This window comes from Polistes dominula, unplaced genomic scaffold (genome assembly GCF_049000335.1).
Source record: "Polistes dominula isolate Pdom_NZ unplaced genomic scaffold, Pdom_raw_medaka contig_73, whole genome shotgun sequence".
NCBI classification, from domain to species: Eukaryota; Metazoa; Arthropoda; class Insecta; order Hymenoptera; family Vespidae; genus Polistes; species Polistes dominula.
Window position 1 is genome coordinate 5911647 of NW_028300951.1, and position 20075 is coordinate 5931721.

At 30.5% G+C, this 20075-nt stretch overlaps 4 protein-coding genes across 4 annotated transcripts in view; 2 read left to right on the forward strand and 2 right to left on the reverse strand.

The window, feature by feature from the left end:
* LOC107068703 (endocuticle structural glycoprotein SgAbd-2) lies at positions 1-4526 on the forward strand. The gene is made up of 2 exons (XM_015325399.2): positions 1-327; positions 603-4526. The coding sequence occupies exons 1-2, from the start codon at positions 285-287 to the stop codon at positions 1016-1018; spliced, it is 459 nt and encodes a 152-aa protein (XP_015180885.1). The 5' UTR covers positions 1-284; the 3' UTR covers positions 1019-4526.
* LOC107068699 (endocuticle structural glycoprotein SgAbd-8-like) lies at positions 4071-6424 on the reverse strand. Its single transcript, XM_015325394.2, has 2 exons — positions 6275-6424; positions 4071-5129 (listed from the first exon to the last, which is right to left on the reverse strand). The coding sequence occupies exons 1-2, from the start codon at positions 6287-6289 to the stop codon at positions 4740-4742; spliced, it is 405 nt and encodes a 134-aa protein (XP_015180880.2). The 5' UTR covers positions 6290-6424; the 3' UTR covers positions 4071-4739.
* Positions 5137-20075, forward strand: part of LOC107068701 (endocuticle structural glycoprotein SgAbd-8) — a 23041-nt gene continuing 8102 nt past the window's right edge. Inside the window, exon 1 of the mRNA XM_015325396.2 lies at positions 5137-5664. Within this exon, the coding sequence (XP_015180882.1) occupies positions 5578-5664 (87 nt within the window). The 5' untranslated portion in view covers positions 5137-5577. The remainder of the gene's footprint in view (positions 5665-20075) is intronic.
* LOC107068705 (endocuticle structural glycoprotein SgAbd-2) lies at positions 17535-19344 on the reverse strand. The gene is made up of 2 exons (XM_015325401.2): positions 19198-19344; positions 17535-18736 (listed from the first exon to the last, which is right to left on the reverse strand). The coding sequence occupies exons 1-2, from the start codon at positions 19207-19209 to the stop codon at positions 18338-18340; spliced, it is 411 nt and encodes a 136-aa protein (XP_015180887.1). The 5' UTR covers positions 19210-19344; the 3' UTR covers positions 17535-18337.

The following is a 20075-nucleotide window of genomic DNA, read 5'->3' on the forward strand; positions in this document are numbered from 1 at the left end:
TGGTCTAATGTAAATATAAATAAATGATTATTAATAAATTAACGTATTATTGAAAGTTTAATTGTATATTATGGTCGTAAACGAATGAACCGTGATATGAAGGATTCTTCTTTAAATAAAAGAGAAAATTTCATCGATTAGAAAGATGTATTCAATACTGGTCAAGCAAAACATGAACCGGTATCATCGAATGACATTTGGCGCAATATGTCGGCACGGGTAGGTTCTATGTATATATAAAAGGTGGGCTCTGCGGTTAAATCATCGTCAGTAACATCCAACCTATGGTGTCCAAGCGAAATTCAAGTGAAGTCGTATACAAAAAAGGTATCTCTTCATTTAAGTTTCACCAATAATTCATATCTCGATACATCAACTTCGACAATTCTCAAATCGCATTAAATCAAAAAACAATTTTAATTATTTTCTAATTATACAAATATAACCATTAATTTATCCAATCATAAATAATAATTATCGTTAAAATTTATTTTGTCATCAGATAAAATTGTCAATAATTTACTATCGTTTATGTAATTATGAATAACTTCTTCTAATAAAAAAAAAAAACAGAAGTAAATTAATTAACTTTTTAATTTTAGCTAACAAAATGGCAATCAAAATCGTCCTATTGAGTATGCTAGCAATGACAATGACAATGGCAGCCAATCCAAACGAACCAATAGCCATTGTCAGTCAATCTCAAGAGATCAACCCTGATGGTAGTTTCCATGCAAGATGGGAAACCGCTAATGGTATAACCGTTGAGGAACAGGGTAATTTGAAGAATGCCGGTCAGAAGGACGAAGCCGAGGAAGTTCAGGGATCGGCTGCTTGGACTGCTCCCGATGGTACGAAGATCAATCTTGGTTGGCTTGCTAACGAAAATGGTGCCATTTTCGAAGGTTCTCATTTACCAACCCCACCGCCACCTCAACCAATTCCTGCTGCCATTCAACGTGCTCTCGATTGGATAGCTGCTAACCCCTACAAAGAGGATAGCAAAAATAAACTTTAAACTTTTTTCTATATTATTGTTATTATTATTGTGAAAAATTGCATCAAACTCTTAAAAAAATAATATAAAGAAAAACACACAGTACTCCGAAAGATTCTCATTTTTATTTCTTTTTGGTATCAACCCTATAACCAAGCCCCTTCTTGAATCACCACCATCACTACCCTTCCACCTCTCTTTTGACCGATTATTTTAATCTCAAAGAAAGCTAGGGACGTATTAATTAATGGGAGAAAGAGAGAGAGAGAGAGACTTTCGCACCAATCTTCGTTGCTATCCCGGTCAAAGATTTACGACCGACAGAGATTTAATGGGCAATATTAAATAGCGGAATCAAAGGAGAAAGGAATTCCAATAGTCGAGCAGACTGCATAACCTTCATTATTCACTCTTTAATGAATTCGTCTACCATTAATTCCGTTTTAAGATAGGATTATTTCATTTTCTTTCTATCTCTTTCTTTCTCTCTTTCTATGTACTCTTGTCTTTTTTTTCTTTTTTATTCTACCCTTCCATTTCACTTTTCTGTTTCTGCTCGTTATTTAATCCGAAAAAGTTGACTTTTCTTTAAATTAGCAATTTTGTAAAAAGATGTCAAGTATGTGTAGAAATGAAAGATAGGAACGTGGAAAATCTGTACTGTAAACATTACTGTAAACATCGTAATCTTCTGTAAAACAATTTATTAGTAATATTATTAATATTTAATGGTTTTTATTTTAACACCCTGCATATAACTCGTGTTTAATAACTATTCTATAATAATATAAGTAGAGTGCATTAGAGTATTAAAATAAATATTAATTAATCAAAAGAAATGTCTATTGTTGCTTAAAAGCACCGAGTTATGTACCGTCCTCTTCGAGATTCACCTTCAGACTGGCACGTTGTCTTCTATCAAAATAATTATATTAAATGTTGTTTATATTACTTTCTAAACGTTACACATGTGTGCGACTGTAATAATATTCCTAATAAAGAGTATTTAACATTATAACGTTCTGATTTTGGCATTTTTATCATTTTTATGTAATTATTTTTATACTCCTGCGCAGTGATGACTTTCAAAGTAAAATTTTTCTGTAGCAAACAAAAATGTCTGTATCTCAGAAATGATTGAATTTTGACTTATGTTTAATAAAACATTTTTATTCACTACAATGTATCCTATATACCATAAAAATATTGAATGGTTTTTTTTGAACATCCTGTTTGTTGCACAAGCTTCACATTAAGAAAATACCTTCGAAGCATAGTTAACTGGGGTTACCGTTAGCTGTCATCATCGTCATTCGTTCGTTTGCAATAGCATGCATCTATGGTATACGTAAAAAAAATATCTTTACGCGTGTAAACAAAACTTGGATCATGTCATGGAAAGTCATTATGAATGCTAAAATGACAAAGTGTTTTTCTCAAATGAAAAAGTCAGTGAAAGTGAATATACTTGTGCCTGTTTACTTTATTTTTATATATATGTTCATAAAACTTAAACACACGTATACACATATAGAACCAAATAACTTACAAGAACGAACAAAATATCGAAAGTATGCAAGACACGTATCCCAGACACCTAACTAATAATTAATAAGCATTAGTTAATGCATAATACGACAGTGAATTTTTTACCTTACAACTGTTGATTACGACAATGTTTACTGTTCAACCAAATATTTCTTCTTCATTTTCATACGTGATATATTAGTATTTTTTATTTCGAAACCTGAAATGAAAAAAGATATATATTCCGATTATTAAATATATCCATGCATCTAATTTAACTGAACTGAATTCCAATGTATTTCGTTTCTCTCATTGATATCGACAACAAAATATATTCATACGTATATTAGGTACTTACATTATGTCAGAAGATTAGAAAGAACCGAAGGAAATTGAAATCGATCGAAATTGAATAGTTCCAAATTCCATCTCTACACTAGTAAATATAATTTTCCGATAAGTTTCATCGTGGAAAGTAGAATGTCAATAAATTGCATAAATCTAACTTGTAAGAATTAATAAATGAATAATATTTGCTTGTAAGTAAAATAGCGAACGTGTTGGATGATCGTGTTGGTTGATTTCATCGGTGAAAGTTCAGCAAAGATATGATCTCGAGTTCCGGTTCCTTAACCCCTTAGAGTAGGCGTGCGCATTTGACATCAGCCATGTCAAATTGAGTAGACGCTCTCGCTCGTACAAACATCGGGCATCGTGTTATTGTTAGAAAGCTTAGGAAGACGAGATACCACGCGATAGGTTGGATCAATGAGACAACACGTAAGACGAAAGGTTACACGATCGTCTTTCGTCGTTCAACGTATTAAAAATCCTTGACTAGAATGAAGAAGATAGAAGAAGAAGAAGAAGAAGAAGAAAAAGATAAAAGAGAAAAATAAAAAAAGCGAAATAAACGCTTTCCGTATGGCACGAGTAATTTGCAAATGACGTAATTTCTTCGAGAGTTCTTATAGTAAGATCTGTCCGTTTGATTGATTAATGACAATCTTACAAGGTTCATTCTGAAAAACAAAACAATATTTTTCTCTGTGTATATCCTCTCGTACCATCTATCCTTTTAAACTTTCTAATATACGAAATTAAAACGACGTGTGGCTGTTATTTCTATTTTTTCTTGTTGTTGTTGTTTTCTAATTTTAATAACTCGTAAATAATTATTTACCACAAGAGTTTTTAATTAACATTTGATTAGATAAAACTTTCCTTTTTTATTGCCTCGCATTAGACTCTGTTTTGTATGTTGAAAAATGCAAGGAGAATTAAAGTAATAAAAGACGATGCATTTTTAAATCATCCCAAAGTATAGAAAGTAGATCATGGCGTAGGATGAGGGCATTATGAATGAATCATAATTCAGATATCGATTTAGAAAAAGATCGACTCTCCCGTGAAAGTCTTAAGATTTCTCTTATCGTTAGATAATATTCAAATTAATTGTCGAGTAAAGAAAACCGCATAATTTCCTATGTCGTGGTGTATTATATCAAGGTCGTAAGATAAAAAGAGAGAGAAGAAACCGACTACATTTCTCCTGGGATGCAACATTTATTCTCAAACGCACTTTGATATGCTTTAACGACTGTTAATTACATCGGTTTGCTATAAAGTAAATATATATTTATATAATATAAGTATCTCGTATGTATTGTGTGTATGCATGTATATAAGTGTGTTTATATATACATATATAATATACATATATAAGTATGCATATATTGTGTGCACGTATATTTATATATATATTATATATGTATATAATAATAATATCGTATAATATAGACGTATACAAATAAATATTTACAGCAAATTGAACCAGAGGTTATAGTCCATGTTCGTAATCGGACGTCAAGAAGAGTTTAAGAAAAGTTAATACAAAAAGTGTAAAAAAAAGAAAAGAAAAATAATAATATGACAACTACAGAAAGTAAAAAGGAAAGATAGAAAGAGAAAAAATAATAATAATAATAATAAAGAGGAAACGTGCGAACATAAGTGCGGCGAGACAACGGCGGCTCAGTCGCGTGGACTGATTTGAAAACTTATCATTGATCTAAGAGGACTGATCTTAGTTTTAATTAAAAACTCGATCGCAAAAGTAATATTTAATAATAAAATAAAAAAAAAAACAAAAGAGCTTGGTGAGATCACACTGCCGGTAATATGGTTGTCTGATGTATGTTGTCATGATAATATTTTAAACACGATTGTTTTCGTCTTCCTTAGAGGGATGTGCTGCTATCCATTCGAGTGCTTTTTGTATAAGAGCTGGAACTTCCGGTGGTACGGGAAGATGAGCACCAACTGGTTGGAATCCATTTTCATCAGCGGTATAAGTCAAAGATATTTGTTGTCCGTCGTCGCTTGGATAACTGAATGCACCTTGAGCTTCCATTGCTTCGTTTTCAGAACCAGCATTCTTAACTTGTCCTTGTTCTTCGGCCTTGATACCATTTCCGCTCTCGTAACTCCACTTGTACGATCCATCTGGATTCGGACCCTCTTGACTTTGGCTGACTATTGGTATTGGCTCATCCGCTGGAGCTGGAGCTGCCGCAGCGTATGCTGCCAATGTAATAATGGCTACCTGTTTGACGAAAAAAAAGATCAAATCAAACCGATGTTTCATCCATTTTTCCTTTTTTCTCATACTTTTTTTTTCAAATTCGTTATATAATTTTTATAGTTTATTTTATCCCTGACGTTGTGTTAAAACTTGACGGAATAATTGAATCGTATTCATTCTACAGTTAATATAATTTAAAGGGATAAAATAATAATATTATGAAGAAGAAAAAAAGAACGAATTAATGTTATGCGTCGTTAAAAATACTCGATTGAAATGGGACAATCTCTATAACGTGTCGCCATAATGGACTCTATCCAAAAGTCTAGCGAGAGAGAAAGAGAGAGAGAGTTCTGCTTTCAGTGGTTAAACCGTTTCTAGTCAGCCGCGGCAGTAGTAGTAAGTCCGAGCGAGTTATTAGGTCAGACCATATTTCATATACGCGCCGCGCTTAACTATCCTTTCGCCTATGTACGAATTAAACGTTGCGTGTAACCACTTTAACCACCATCCCGTTTTGACATCAGATGTACTTACGCGAACAATGTTTCAATATGTATGTATTTCCTATATACTATAACTCGAAAAGCGAATTTAAATTCTAAATAATATCTAACTTATTTATCAAATATATATAATTCGTGTAAAAAAAAAAAAAAACATAAGAAAATTATAAAAAATTGCAAAAGTATACCTGTATCGAAATAAAACTTTAAAAAGAAAAATTATACCATTCAAAATCCTTCGAAGTAGTTGATAAAAATCCGAATGGTTGAAAAAAGTTCTCATCGTAGAGACAACCCACTTACCGTCACAGGTACAGTATACCCTCGTATACTACTAACCGTAAGTATCAAACCAAATATCAAAGAAATATAATAATCACTTTATTTGTTTCGAGAAGAACTGTTCGATATAAAGCGTGGCACAAAATACGACGTTTAAAATCACGACACCGTAATAATACTAAATAAACGCGAAGCACCATCGATTGTATCGTATTGTATCGATGGTAAATCCTTGATAACACGGCCACCCCTCATTAAATTCCCCCCCCCCATTGTATCTCGCGTCTCGATTTTCACCGGATATCATATATCTTTTTTTTTCTAACTTCCGTTTTAAAAAGCGGTTTTTTTGCGACATGGTAACTTATAAACGCTTACCAATGACGTATACATGCTGCAGCAGTAATCGCTGATGGGCAAGTGTTTATCAAGCCCCGCAGCGCTCGGTGTATATATACCCCTGGAGGCATCACCAATACACCACCGTTTCCGCGGTAACGATGGACCACCATGTTACTAGGAGAAGATGCACATGGGACATATAAAGTGTAAGAGAGACAAACAGAGAGAAAAACAGAGAGAAAAACAGAGAGAAAGAGAGAGAGAGAGAGACAGAGAGATAGAAATTCAATGCGGGGAGGAAAAGGAGGAACAGATGGACACCACAGAAAGGGGTTACACACGGATCTTCGTTTAAACGTTCTTGGCGCCTGATGCATGCGTGCTTATGCACCTTCGTTCCTTCTCTCTCTCCCCCTCATTCTCTCTCTTTCTCTCTCTTTCTTTATCTTGCACATTTTCATGTATTCATCTACATCGGGACTATGTGCATCTCTTTTTTCCATACAAGTGTGTGTCGTTGCATCTTTGTCTTCGTTGTTGTCGTAGTTGTCGTCAATACTTTGTACATTAACAAAGATGGTGGAATAAGATGAAAGAGTAGAAGGAGGGGGAGGTGGAGGAGTATGAAGGGGGGAGGGGGGAGAACGACGACACACCGTACATCACTAAAGTACTACCATCGTGGGGATCACTATGTCGCACTCTGCGCTAAATGTCATCGGGTCCCCGTTTAAGGATGCTTACTCAATTGTCATAATTTCTTTACCGAGTTTTCACTCTTTACCACCTCTTAATCTCACTTTCTTTTTTCTCTCTTATTATTCTTATTTTTTATTCCCTTCATATTGAAGAGACTTTTTTATTAAACTTTGATAACGTTGGTATATTTAATTAAATTTATTTAAATATTAATTGACTAATGCAGTATGAACGATTGTAATCTTGTTCTTTTTAATGTTTTTTTTCTTTTTTATTATAATAAATGTCTCTAATCGAAGTACTTTCCATATAAAACCAATGAAAATATTTTATCGGAGATGGATCTCTTTCTTTTTCTCTAATGAATTATTTTCAATTCAACGATTGTACATTTAAACGTCCTTATTCGGTGATAATTGTACGGTAAATGAGACAGGATAGAACAGAGTTTTCCTTTAACTACTGCTGAATTGTTTTCCATGCATAAATAATCAACGTATTAAATGTCGGCTTTTTCTTATTGTCACAGGCAATAATACGCCATAATTACTGTAACGAGTCACGTATTGGATCGTAATTGCTGCTTATATTCGTTTCTTAACATGTCGTTCATTCTTCCAACAATTTACTAACTAGAAATTTTTATTGAAAAAAAGGAAAGGAAAACAACAACTATAGAAAGAGAAAGAAAGAGTTTTGAAAATAAAGGGAATCCCTATTACAAAATTCGACGTTTAAATCATTACATTTTACCGTTTTTAAATCATCGAAGCTTTTATCGATGCAACCAACGAACACGTCTTAATCATCGTCTTGACACGTTAGGTCGGCCTTGTTGTTAAGAAAATTCCTTCCATACATCTTATAATTAACTATAAATAATAATAAAACCTGTTGGAATGTCGAAGATCTTGGATAAAATACTGGTTATTCATGTTTATTCAAGATAACTTTTTTTTATCTATCTCAAGATAAATAAGGTGTTTTTTAAAATATCTGCAAGTGTTTCATGTTAATCTATGGCATTTTTCACATTTGTTTTTCTCTCTTTATCTGTCTATATTTTCTTTTTTTTATTATTATATCCATAAATATCAAAGTGATAAAAAGTAAGCATTGATTTCCTTATTAATTCGTTACGATTATAATCATTTAAATGTTTATTAGGTATTCGTAGTATTTAACGATTTTTAACGATAAAACATAATAGAAACAGTACAATAATCGGTGATAATAATTTCTTAAACGAGACTTAATTTTAACTCGTTATTATCTGAATGAAAAAAAAAAAAAAGAAAAATATCAAATAAGTACTTCGTATGATAATAAATAACATTCTCGAAAGGAATGCCAGTTACTCTCGAAGTTAGAAATGCAAAAGTTATCCTGTGTGATTCACGAACACGTGCGTCATCGATAAGATTGAAAAAAATTTTCTTTCCACAATGACATTTGGCATGGAATAAAATATCTCCTGCTGTCTTGATATATTGTAAATAATATTAAAACATACATTATTTCAAATGCTTTGAATGGGATCCGAGTATACGAGATGATACTCAAAGACGTAAACAAAAAACAAACAAACAAACAAATCCAAAAGATAAATAAATGTCAAAAAATTTATTCATCATGAGAGGGGGGATACAAATGCAATCTAATTAACCCTTTAAAACAAAGTACATTTAGTAAAGTTAGCTCGAATATGTTTGGTCTTTTAATTAGCTGATTTACGTAATACGAGCAAATGTACACAAAGGATGTGCGAATAAATATCACATGTGAAAGTACCTAACAAGGTAACATACTCAACTGTGTCTCGTAGTAATGCTAATCTAACGAACTTACCACGTAGATTTACTCTCCTAACTGTTAAGGAATCATAACGAATTACTCCACGAGTTTGGATGTTTGCTGAATCATAGTGCACAAGCTAGTTGAGATATGTTAGAAGAAATTAGTTAACCTAATCGGCGCGTGTACTACGTGACCGATCATACATCACTAACTTTATATCTCTTAAACTTTTTCTCGAATTTTTTTGGAATCAATACTATTAATTAAAAGTGATAAATTCATTAACGATAAAATTATCGAATAAATTTTATCGATATGAGATCAATCAATGTTTCAGATATAAAATACGCAAAAAATGTTGTCAATAAAAAAAAATACTAGTGCTATTATTATAAATTTAAATATTAATTAAATATTCGAACAATTTTTATTAACTGATTCGATACGTCAGATTTGTAATATTAATGGAAATATATATATTTTCGTAGATTGTTGGATCCATCGAAATAAAAAAAAAAAATAACCACGTGGAAGTCTTTATTTGGAACCGTGAGATGTTCTTGACTCACTATCGTGCATCCGTTATGCCGTAAGAGATTTCTCGTTGGTAAGATTAATGCACGGACACCAAGTCAGACCTTCGCGAGATCTGAATTCACTGCTTATAAGGTTCGCCATATGGAATACCAAAGTTCCTCGCGTATGTACATACGAATGCAGGTCATCTTTTGCAAAGAGTTCACCGACGTGAACGTTCTCAAACAAAATCTGAAAATTTTTCTGATCGTTTTCTTTAGACGATCCTCACGAATATTAAAATTTTACTCGTCTTTTTCGATTATGATCGATGGATTTTACGTTCGTTGACTACTTTCTTTCCTTTTGATTGCTTACAATCTTTAAAATAAAATAAAAAGAAGAAGAAGATTTGGTATGACTCTCTTTACCATTTCAACGTATGTATATACATACAGGTATATGTATTCAAAAAAAAAAAATAAAATAATAATTATTCAAGGTGTTTGTCACTCGCGTGTACGAACATTTTAATTTAAATCCCATTTAACGAAAGAGATAAAATATGCAATTTTAATATTAATTTTCTAACCAGAAAATAATGTATTTATTTGTCATAAATAAAAAAAAAAAATAAAAATAAAGGAAAAGGAAAGTCAATAAATGTCCTTGATATTCCTGAATTAAAAATATGTGATGGTCCTTGAGGAATACGAAATTCATGAAAATCATTGAATTTATCGGTGTATTATTATTATTAAAGGGAAAAAGAAAAAGTATATATATACAAAAAAAAGAAATATAAAGATTGTACCATCCGTTTAAAACTCGCTTACACGAAAAGGTTATAAGTACGCGCAAGGTATATGTATACCTATAATACCTGAACGTATAATACTTCAACGATGGCCACTGATGCAATCCTTTAAGTATTATCTTCTCTCTTTCTCTTTTTCTCTTCGTAGAAAAGGTAATATCTATAGAATGATCAAATATAATTGCGTCACCATATTGGCTTTAACCACCGCTTACCCATATATATCTATATATTGTACGTAGAGAAGAATATTATGTATTACTTACAATTAGATATTTACGTTAGATTATTGCATCTACTCTCAAGTCATTTTACGCAGTACGATATTATTATTTTCCTATCTCTCTCTTTCTCTCTATCTCTCCCTCTCTTTCGATATTTAAAACAAAACATTTTTTAATCAAATAATTCTCGTCAAAGATAGATAACAAAATTTTATAATAATTGTTCTCAAGTGAAAAAAATAAGAAAAAAACAAAGATATCCTTAATCATACGAAATAGAATAGATTCTAATCATTCGGACGTTATTGCAATCCTTTTTTAGTCAGCTAATGGTTCTTTTAACGACCCTCGACCTTAATGCAACTTCCTTGGAATCTTTTACGGATACACACTCTCTCTTTCTCTCCCTTTGTTTCAATGTAAATAGATAATTTAAGAAAAAATAAAAAGAAACCTTTTATTAAAACAATAAAATTATCTTCTTATCTGTAATCTATATTAAATACTAAAATTTTCGATTTATCGAAATATTATTAGGTTTTTCAATAATTCAATGCGATTTCGTTTATTTATTTAGAAAAAAATATCGCATAAACTTATTGGAAAATCTTATAAATCAAATATTCGATAAAATTGTGTTCTCGTAGATCTATAAGAAATAAAAAAAAAATTATCGATTATAATATGTACTTTTATTAATCAAGGAAATTTGTGTCACGTTCATTCACACATTTGTCTCTTGATTGGGTCAAACGTTCTATTCATATTCTAATGCTTGTCTTCTCGTACACATATATATATACATTTCTGCATACATTTTTGCATACATATTTATATGTGTATATACACTAGAAGCAAAAAGTTTCAACTCCTTTACTAATTTTCGTTAAAAATCAAACACACAACGGATAAATTTTAAAACTATCGTTTGTTACATTAAATATTTAACGAGTTGAATTATGTTTTAAGAGATTTCAGCATAACTCTTTTATGTCCACAATGCTCTTGTATAGTTTCTACATCCAATTTATACGAACTTTCCTTTCCTGGTACATCCTTGACAGTTTTTACTAAAAGCATGAAAAAATATGGAAACTAAAAACATTTTAGAAACAATTAAGTGTACGTTTTAAACGTTAAAAACGGTGGAAGCAAAGTTGTCCAGATATGTCAGGTATGAAAAAACAATCTGAAGAAAAGTATTTGTTCCTTAATAAGAAAGAAAAAGAAAAATTAAATGCAAAATATAAAACATGTTACTGTTCGTATATTTTTGTTGATAAAAAAAAATCTACTTCGATTACAATAAAGGCACTAATTTTAATCTTTGCAAATATCCCGTTTCTCTGTACTTAGGGATTTGAAATTGAATGCATTATTTTATCCTTACAAATATCCTGTTTCCACGTATGTGCTTAAGGAAGATTCAAAAACTTTTAGACGATAATGTATTATTCATCCATCGAAGGATCGGAACTCTTCTTTCATTCAACTACGCATTCTTGCAAACGAAGGATTCGTTTGTAAGCGTGCATCCGCGTCTAACCTTTCCTTTTCGACACGGCCTTAGGAACTTGCGATGTTACAAGGTATCTTCAGTTGTTGTTGCAATAGTCAATGTATATATAATACGCACATATATGCCTTTAATCGGTAAAAACCTCCTCCTCCCGTTTTACCGTTGATATTTCGAACCTAATGTATGCCAACCATCGTACCAATAGATGCTGCTTAGTCTTCGTCAAAAGAAAACTAACGATTTTACCTTCCTGAAAGTCTTAGAAAAAATTAAAAAACGATAAAAAAAGAAAAATGTTTTTTTATTTTCTTTCTAATCTTTTACATCAATCTTTTAACGTTGCTTTTTATATCGTCGAATTAAATTATACGATATAAAAATTTGGAAATTAATTGGAAATCGAATGAGAAGATATTTTAAATCTTGTAAAACTTTTAATTTTTGAAGATTTGGAAATTGTTCACATTATGAAGAATATAAATTTCTCTTTATTTTTTTTTTCTACTCCTTTATTATAATTTATATTATTATTATTACGCAATAACACAAAGTTATAACACGTAAGTATATTATGCTTGTCTTAGAAAAAACAAATCTGTAAAAGAGAAACGATCTTCGAAGGCTTCGTGATCCCCATCTAACATAAGAAAAAAAGAAAAGGATATACAAACAAACAAAGCTAAGAAAAAAAAAAGCAGAGAAACAAACGCATACCGGAAGAGTTCTGATCCTTCTCGAGGTCGCCTAAGATCATTAGTATAAAGTTTTGAAAAATGTCGTAGAGTCTTAACGATATCTCCATAATATATTTTCTTCATTTTAGATAAAGAAGTATTAAAAAAGAAATAAAACCTTGAAAACGTATAAAGATAATACGAAGAAGAAGAAGAAGATGAATTAAAAATAAGAGTACGAATACATTTGAATGTTAAGAAGTAGAAGAAGCACCTGTTTTGTTACCTACCGAACGGGTACCGTAAGATGAAAGTAAAATTGAATTCGGCATAGGTTGCGTCTTCTTGCCTGTGGGTAAGGCGCTCTCTTAGAATGTGTTTGTCTGTATATATATGCATATGTACTTATATGTCAAGGTCGTCTTCTATCGGTATCTTATTCTTCTTCTTCTTCTTCTTGTGTACTACTGTCTTCTACCGGTTTATGATTTACTTGAAATAAGTATGCACAACCATTGCCATTCTAAGACAACTTAGTTGAGTAGATACCGTTATATTTATTTTTAGTTTAGAGACTTTATTTTACATTTTGTACACGCATCATCATCTCTCTGTCTCTCTTTCTCTCTCTCTCTCTCTTTCTATCTCCTTAGAAGAAGGTGGTAAGGTAAATAAGAAAGAGAGAGAGAGAGAGAGAAAGACGTTCTCGTGGCATTTCATTTTGTCGATACTTTCACTCTTTCTCGCTTCTCTCTTCTTTAACGTTATCCTACTCTTCTCTCTCGCTTTTTTTATTAATATACTATAGTTTATTATGTTGCATTAAATTATATTATATCACATTATATTATATTATAATATATTACATTATATTATATTATATTATAGATTATATTGTGTTGTATTATCCTATAATAAGTATATTATATTATATTATATATATATAGTCGCATATATAAATTCTATTGCTATCTCTCTCTCTATATAAATATATACTATATATATATCTATTTATCTATCTATCTATTTATCTATCTATCTATCTATTTCTTTATTCTTAATCTTAAATACCGAGAAGAAAATAATATGAAAATTTAAAATACTCTTATTCTTCTAATTAAATCAGTTTAAGATATGTTACCTATATGTAAGTGAATTTAACGAAGGACAACGAGTTATCACAAAACAAGAGAAAAGAAGAAGAACACGTTCGACCTTCTCGTGGGAGTTATCGATCGGATCAATGTCCGATATTCCTTTCGAATACGAAGAAGTACTTTTATTTATCTACCTACCTATCTACCAACCTACCTTATAAAACTTTTCGAACAGCTCAGGTATCTTCTTCCTACGAGTATAAGTGAAAGAAAGAAATTAAAAAAAAAAAAAAAAATAAAAAAACAAACAAACAAGAAAAAGAAAGACATTTAACCACTCTTGACACACATACGGAGGCGTATTATGAAGTTGGTCTACACCAATACTACTTTTGCTTCTTCTTTTTCTTTTTCTTCTGGGCGTTGTATTATTTACTACATAGTACACCGTTATATACGTGTTATGTGTCATGTTATGCTATCGAAAAGAAAAAAAAGGACGAAAAAAAGGGAAGAAAGAGGTGGAACTAAATAAATATTAAAATCTGGGACAAAATTTATTCGTATTTTGCCGATAAATGATATTAGCATAAATAACTCTGATAAAATTAATCACATTTGCCGATAAATTGACGTGCGTTTGAAATTTGACGTATAATAGAATAATTGAAAAAACAAGAAGTTACAATTTTAGTTCGAAATAATGATTGGAAATAAAGAAAATGTTGTTCAAATATACATATTGATATTTTATTGAAAAAGAAAGGAAAGAATGCGACTCATACTTGTGACACAGATTTATTATGTCTATGAACATGATGGGGTATCAGTAATTGCTACATCAAAACTTGTTTGAGAATTTTCATTTTGAAAATTTGAATTTCAACATTGCACCTCGTTTCGGTCGACCAATCAGTGTTGGAAAAATCGATGAAATTATGGAAACAATTAAACAACCATAACTAACCACGAAACAGTTTTTCAATCGTTTGAAAAAGACAGGTTACAAGATACGAAAACAGAAACAGAAAAAATTGTTTAAATTTTGCATTAAGAAGAAGAAACTTTATCCTCAACCCAATATAACATAAAAATAGATAAAATATTATAAGGAGGATGAAAAGAGTGGGTGAATGAGTGAAAGAGAGAAAGAATAAAGTATATATGTGTGTGTGTGTGTGTGTACAGAAGCGTCGTGACAAGGAAGAATCATCGAGTATAGAGGTCGTAAAGAATAAAAACGGAGTAAAGGAGGACTTTCTCCTTTTGCAACAGTAGAATAGTATCGGAATGAGATGAATATAATGGATACCCTATAGAATAGAAGAGAGATGAAAGGACCGTAGCGAATAACAGCCGAAGATAGCTTGCAATTAGATGCAATGCTTCGCTAACTCCTACCTATTCCTATTGCCTAGACCATTGAAAAATAGTATACGACCTTTGATACTTCGTAAAACCAATGATCGCGACCTCCGGTATAAAATTCTGGAACAAAAAGATGTGTATGATCAAATCGATGATTGCATACATTTTTTTCTTTCTTTTTTTGTTAACTCTTTCAAATCCTTCGTGAGTAGCAACAGTGAAACTACTGAAAACAAAAACGTACATTTATTTTCATGATTGTGATAGGAACGTATATTGTTTTTTTTCTATCTCTCTTTCTCCATACATACACATATATACACACAAATGAATATTTAATCTCTAAAAATCATGACGATATTAAAAAAATAATTCAATTTAATGATAACCAATCAATTTAGAAATTCTTTTTTATTTTCTCACCATGACGATGACTTTCAACACAAATTTTTACTAATTAAATGGAACACAAAATTTCTCTCCTCTCGACAAAAATAATTTCTAAGAGGTATACTAGTTTTTTTTTTTTTTTTTTAATTTGCGATTACTTAATATTTTATACCTAAATAAATAAAAGGTGTATTTATATTCGAAATCTTGTTTGAACATACATTTTTAAAGACAATTTCTAATTTGATTTGAAAGTGAAATTACATTGGTAAAAAGAAATATGCTGATTCTCTCTATTTATCTTACTCGTGTGACATATCAACAAGAAATGAGGCAGAGATAACTTATGTGGGTGCGAAACTATTATACTACTTCGTTCGTTCGTTAAGAAGACGCTTTTCGAATTAACGGTACGTGATCTATGATCTGTTACAAAGACGTTTCTAGTTAGAATCCTTCTCGAACGAAGTTGAGAACAAGTAGAGTTAACAAGAAATGAGATCTGAAAGATCTTATCCTTGTTCGATGTTTTTGTTATCATGTAAAATAGATAATAAAACAGGAGTGTCTCTTTCATTAAAAGGAACAAAAAAAAGTCCGTTGATTGGATCGTTCGATAAATAATAACACAGTTTTTATACGCAAATAAAAACAAGTTATACCAAAATTTTATTATATAATTTTTTCAATATTTTACATCTAAATAAATATCGTATCGCAGAGTATTTGATTTTATTTATAAATTTATTTAAAGAAAACTTGCTAATATTTTGTATACATATATATATATATTGAAACAAATATACAAAAAATATATTTTTTTTCTAAATTTTGAAATCACTCACTAGTATTTTCTATCTCTAAATAGATAAAATTACGAATAACTTTTTTTATATTCCTAAATTCCGTACGATTACTCCGTTAGCTAATACGAATGTATTTTTTTATTATTTTCATTTTGTTAATTCTCTTTCCATTCGATAGATAATCAAAGTAAAACTTACGAAATAGTCCATAATCTCGTATACTCGTCGAAGAGAATCGAGTTTTACAGAAACTAGTGATATAATCCTTTCTGACCGCGGATAATACGTTAAACATGGAAAACATCTTCGTAAGAATACATTAATTTCAAGGCTTTAACTCGAAGCCGCGCGCGCGCGCGAGAGTACTTTATAATAGCTCTTCCTAGCATCGTTTAATTACGCATCTACCGTATCGTTTTGTATCTTCTTCGTATAGATAACTATCACTAACATAACCGCATAAGATCGCTTTGTTAAATTATCTTAACTCTTCCTTCTTCTTTTTTTTCTTCTTTTTCCTATTTTTTTTATTACGTGTTCTCGATTGTTTAGAAATCATCGATGCATTGTGTTTACATTGATAGTTAATAATCCATTTGTAGACAATTTTATTTTCAATAAACTTTTGTTATAAAAAACAAAAACAACATATAAATTGAAACACAGTAATTAATTGAGAAAGTATTAGAGTGAACCAAAAATTTGTGCATTTTTTTATTAATATTTCATTTGGGTATAAAGTAATTTTATTGGACTTCAAAAAATTGCAATATCTAAAACACCATAATAAACTCACGAACTTTTGGTTCACCTTAATATTGGATTATTCTGAAAATAATAATTTCGTTTTTTTTTTGCACAAAGATTACGTTAATCTTGTACACCGATACCTAATCTGATTCTAAATCTCAAAATCATTTAACATTCTAGTATTATTCTTGTTTAATGAGAGATAGAAGATAGGTGAATCTTCACCTACTGCCATGAAATTGATTCTCAATGTATGTATAATGCATACATACATATGTATAGTTATGTATGAGCTAGGATGTGTTCACAAAGTCCACCTACAGGAGAAACACGCGACAACTTATAGTGTTTTTGTCCTCGAAGTTTTGCCTACATGAGAACATTTCGTGTTTCAGATAATTAAAGTAACTTATCTCGGATATGTATCTGTAATCTTTCATTCTTATCTTTATACTTCTTTGAGTTGTTACACGCAACATTAATCTTTCCAACAACTTTAAAGAATTTTGGTATAGAGTTGACAAATAAACCGTTCAATGTCTTAAATGAAAAGAATAATTTTTATTTCTTTTTTTTTTATAAGGATAAAAAGTAAATGGATAAAAATAATTTTTCAAATATTAATAATATTTATTATATCACGGTATGTATAATTATAATTCCCTCGTACTTAAACGTTTAATATAAACGTTACTATATATGATAATTATAACGTAGTGTACTTTACTTCAATTAAAAATATATATTTTTTTTATCCTTATAATTTAAACAAAAATATCGAGTTGGTGGCAGTAGTAGTAATGGTGGTAGTATTATAGAAGTATACAAATAATATTATGACTTGTATTACTTAGCAGCCTTCGTATTTTATGTATCTGTAATATACATACATGTTATACCTAAATAACATTATTTTGATCTCGAATAAAATCACATTTCGAGTATGTTTGCGGTATAATATTGAAAATTGAATTAACAAACAAATCAACGATTATTATAAGATAATAATAATAATAATAGTAGAGTACACGAATACGAGAGAATAGACCAAGATTTTCAATGGAATAATTTACACTGTTACAAATCCCAACGAACGATTCTCGTCTCGTTGATGATAAATCTTTCATAATTAAATAAAAAAAAGAAGATAATATAAAAAAATAGGAGAAAAAAATACTACTTTCAAACTAATCCATACTTCGTAGTAAATTGTTTCGTCTCGGTTGTCGTTTGTTGTTGTTGTTGTCTTTGTAGTATGAAATCATGGTTATTATAACTTATAAATAAAATAATAAAAATGAAAAACAAAAAGAGAATTAAAAAAAAAACATAAAACTGCTGATCACATTTTTTCGCGATTAGAGTTGTTGTTCGTCGTACGAAAATAATCTCGTCATGGTTATTATCAATGTCAGTTCGTTAATGGCAGCCATAATAGAAATTCACTTTCTCAAATTATCTTCCTGAGGGTGAGTAGCGATATAATCGAGAGATCTTAAGATCGATTGCGGTATTGGTGGAGCAGTTGGTAAATGGTCTCCTTGAGGTTGGAATCCATTTTCATCAGCAACGTAAGTCAATGAGATTTCTGAACCATCCGATGATGGATATTGGTATGATCCTTGGACGTAAAGTGGATATTCATTTTCAGGATTCTGTTGTACACTCTTCCTTGGTTCTCCTTTTTCGTTAACGCGAATACCATTTCCTGTTTCAAAGCTGAAGGAATAAGAACCGTCTGGTTCGGGTCCGTTTGAACTGTGATAAAGAATTGGTACTTCCTGTTCTGTTACTGGCGCACTAACGGCCACCGCCACGATGATAGCGCAAATGGTTACTTGCTGAAATGATTTTTTTTTATTCATCATTTATCAACAATACCCACAAAGAATGTTTATCGAAATTTAATCGGATAATAAGATTCCAAGGAAGATTTTTATTTTATCGGTGTAAAATTATTTTGCTTTGCATCGAATATCAATACATTGGTTATTTTTTTTTTTTTATACGATTAATTAATTATTCCACAATTTGCCGTTTAAATTGGTATTTCGAAAAAATAGTGGTGAAACTAGTTTTTAGATAAAATAATTAAAATAAAATCTCTCTTTTTTATGAATATTGATGAAACGATTTAAAAAAAAAATAAATAAATAAAAGGAGAAAAATTAGTTGTTCATTCTTGAATTTAAGATATTATCTCACGACTAAATCTTATTATTATTATTATTATTATTATTATTATTATTATTATTATTATTATTATTATTACCGAACATATACAACTTTTTATGGGACTTACCAAAGCGTACATGTTGACTACGGTTGTTGTCTCATTATACTATCGTACCTATGAAGACGCGCTTTTATACCAATATCCCTGCCAAAACTTCGGAGGATTCGAGGACCTCTCCCTCTCATTGATAAATTTCTGCCTGATGATTTGACAGTGGACAATGTTACGACATTTTCGACAAAATCGATGAAGAAGGGGCGATCTTAACGTCCTCCTCCAAACAGCAATAAAAGAGTTTTCCTCTTTTATATATATATATATATATATATATATATATATATATATATATATATGTGTGTGTGTGTGTGTGTGTGTGTGTGTGTGTGTGTGTGTGTGTGTGTGTGTGTGTGTGTGTGTGTGTGTGTGTGTGTGTATGTATGTATGCATATACAAATATGAACGAACTTTTGCTTGTCTTTAATGCATTCGTTGACCTGATGATCATCTCTTTACGCGAATTTTTCTTACTTTACATGCGTTATAAATTCAACCGTGTAACAAATTTGTGAAACCTTGACGATGTTTCCGAGACGAAAGGCGAATATCAAGTTTTTATTTATCTCCAACGTCTATCTCTGACCATATATGTCGTTTAAAATTCATAAAAGTATCAAATTAGCGACGATTTTTGTATATAAAAAGGAAAGAAATAAATAAAAAAAGTTTACTCGGACAATTCGAACAATTCCACGTATTAACTTGTAATTAAAGAAGACGACAAAAAAAAATAAAATAAAAAAAATATGCTAATACGAACGAAGTAAGATGTTCGTTGTAAAGATATAATTATTGTTTACGTTAATTTTTTCTTATTATCGAAACGAAAAAGAAAAAGAAAAAAAAAGAAAAATTACAAATTACCGAGAGTTAGATGTTTGTCTATG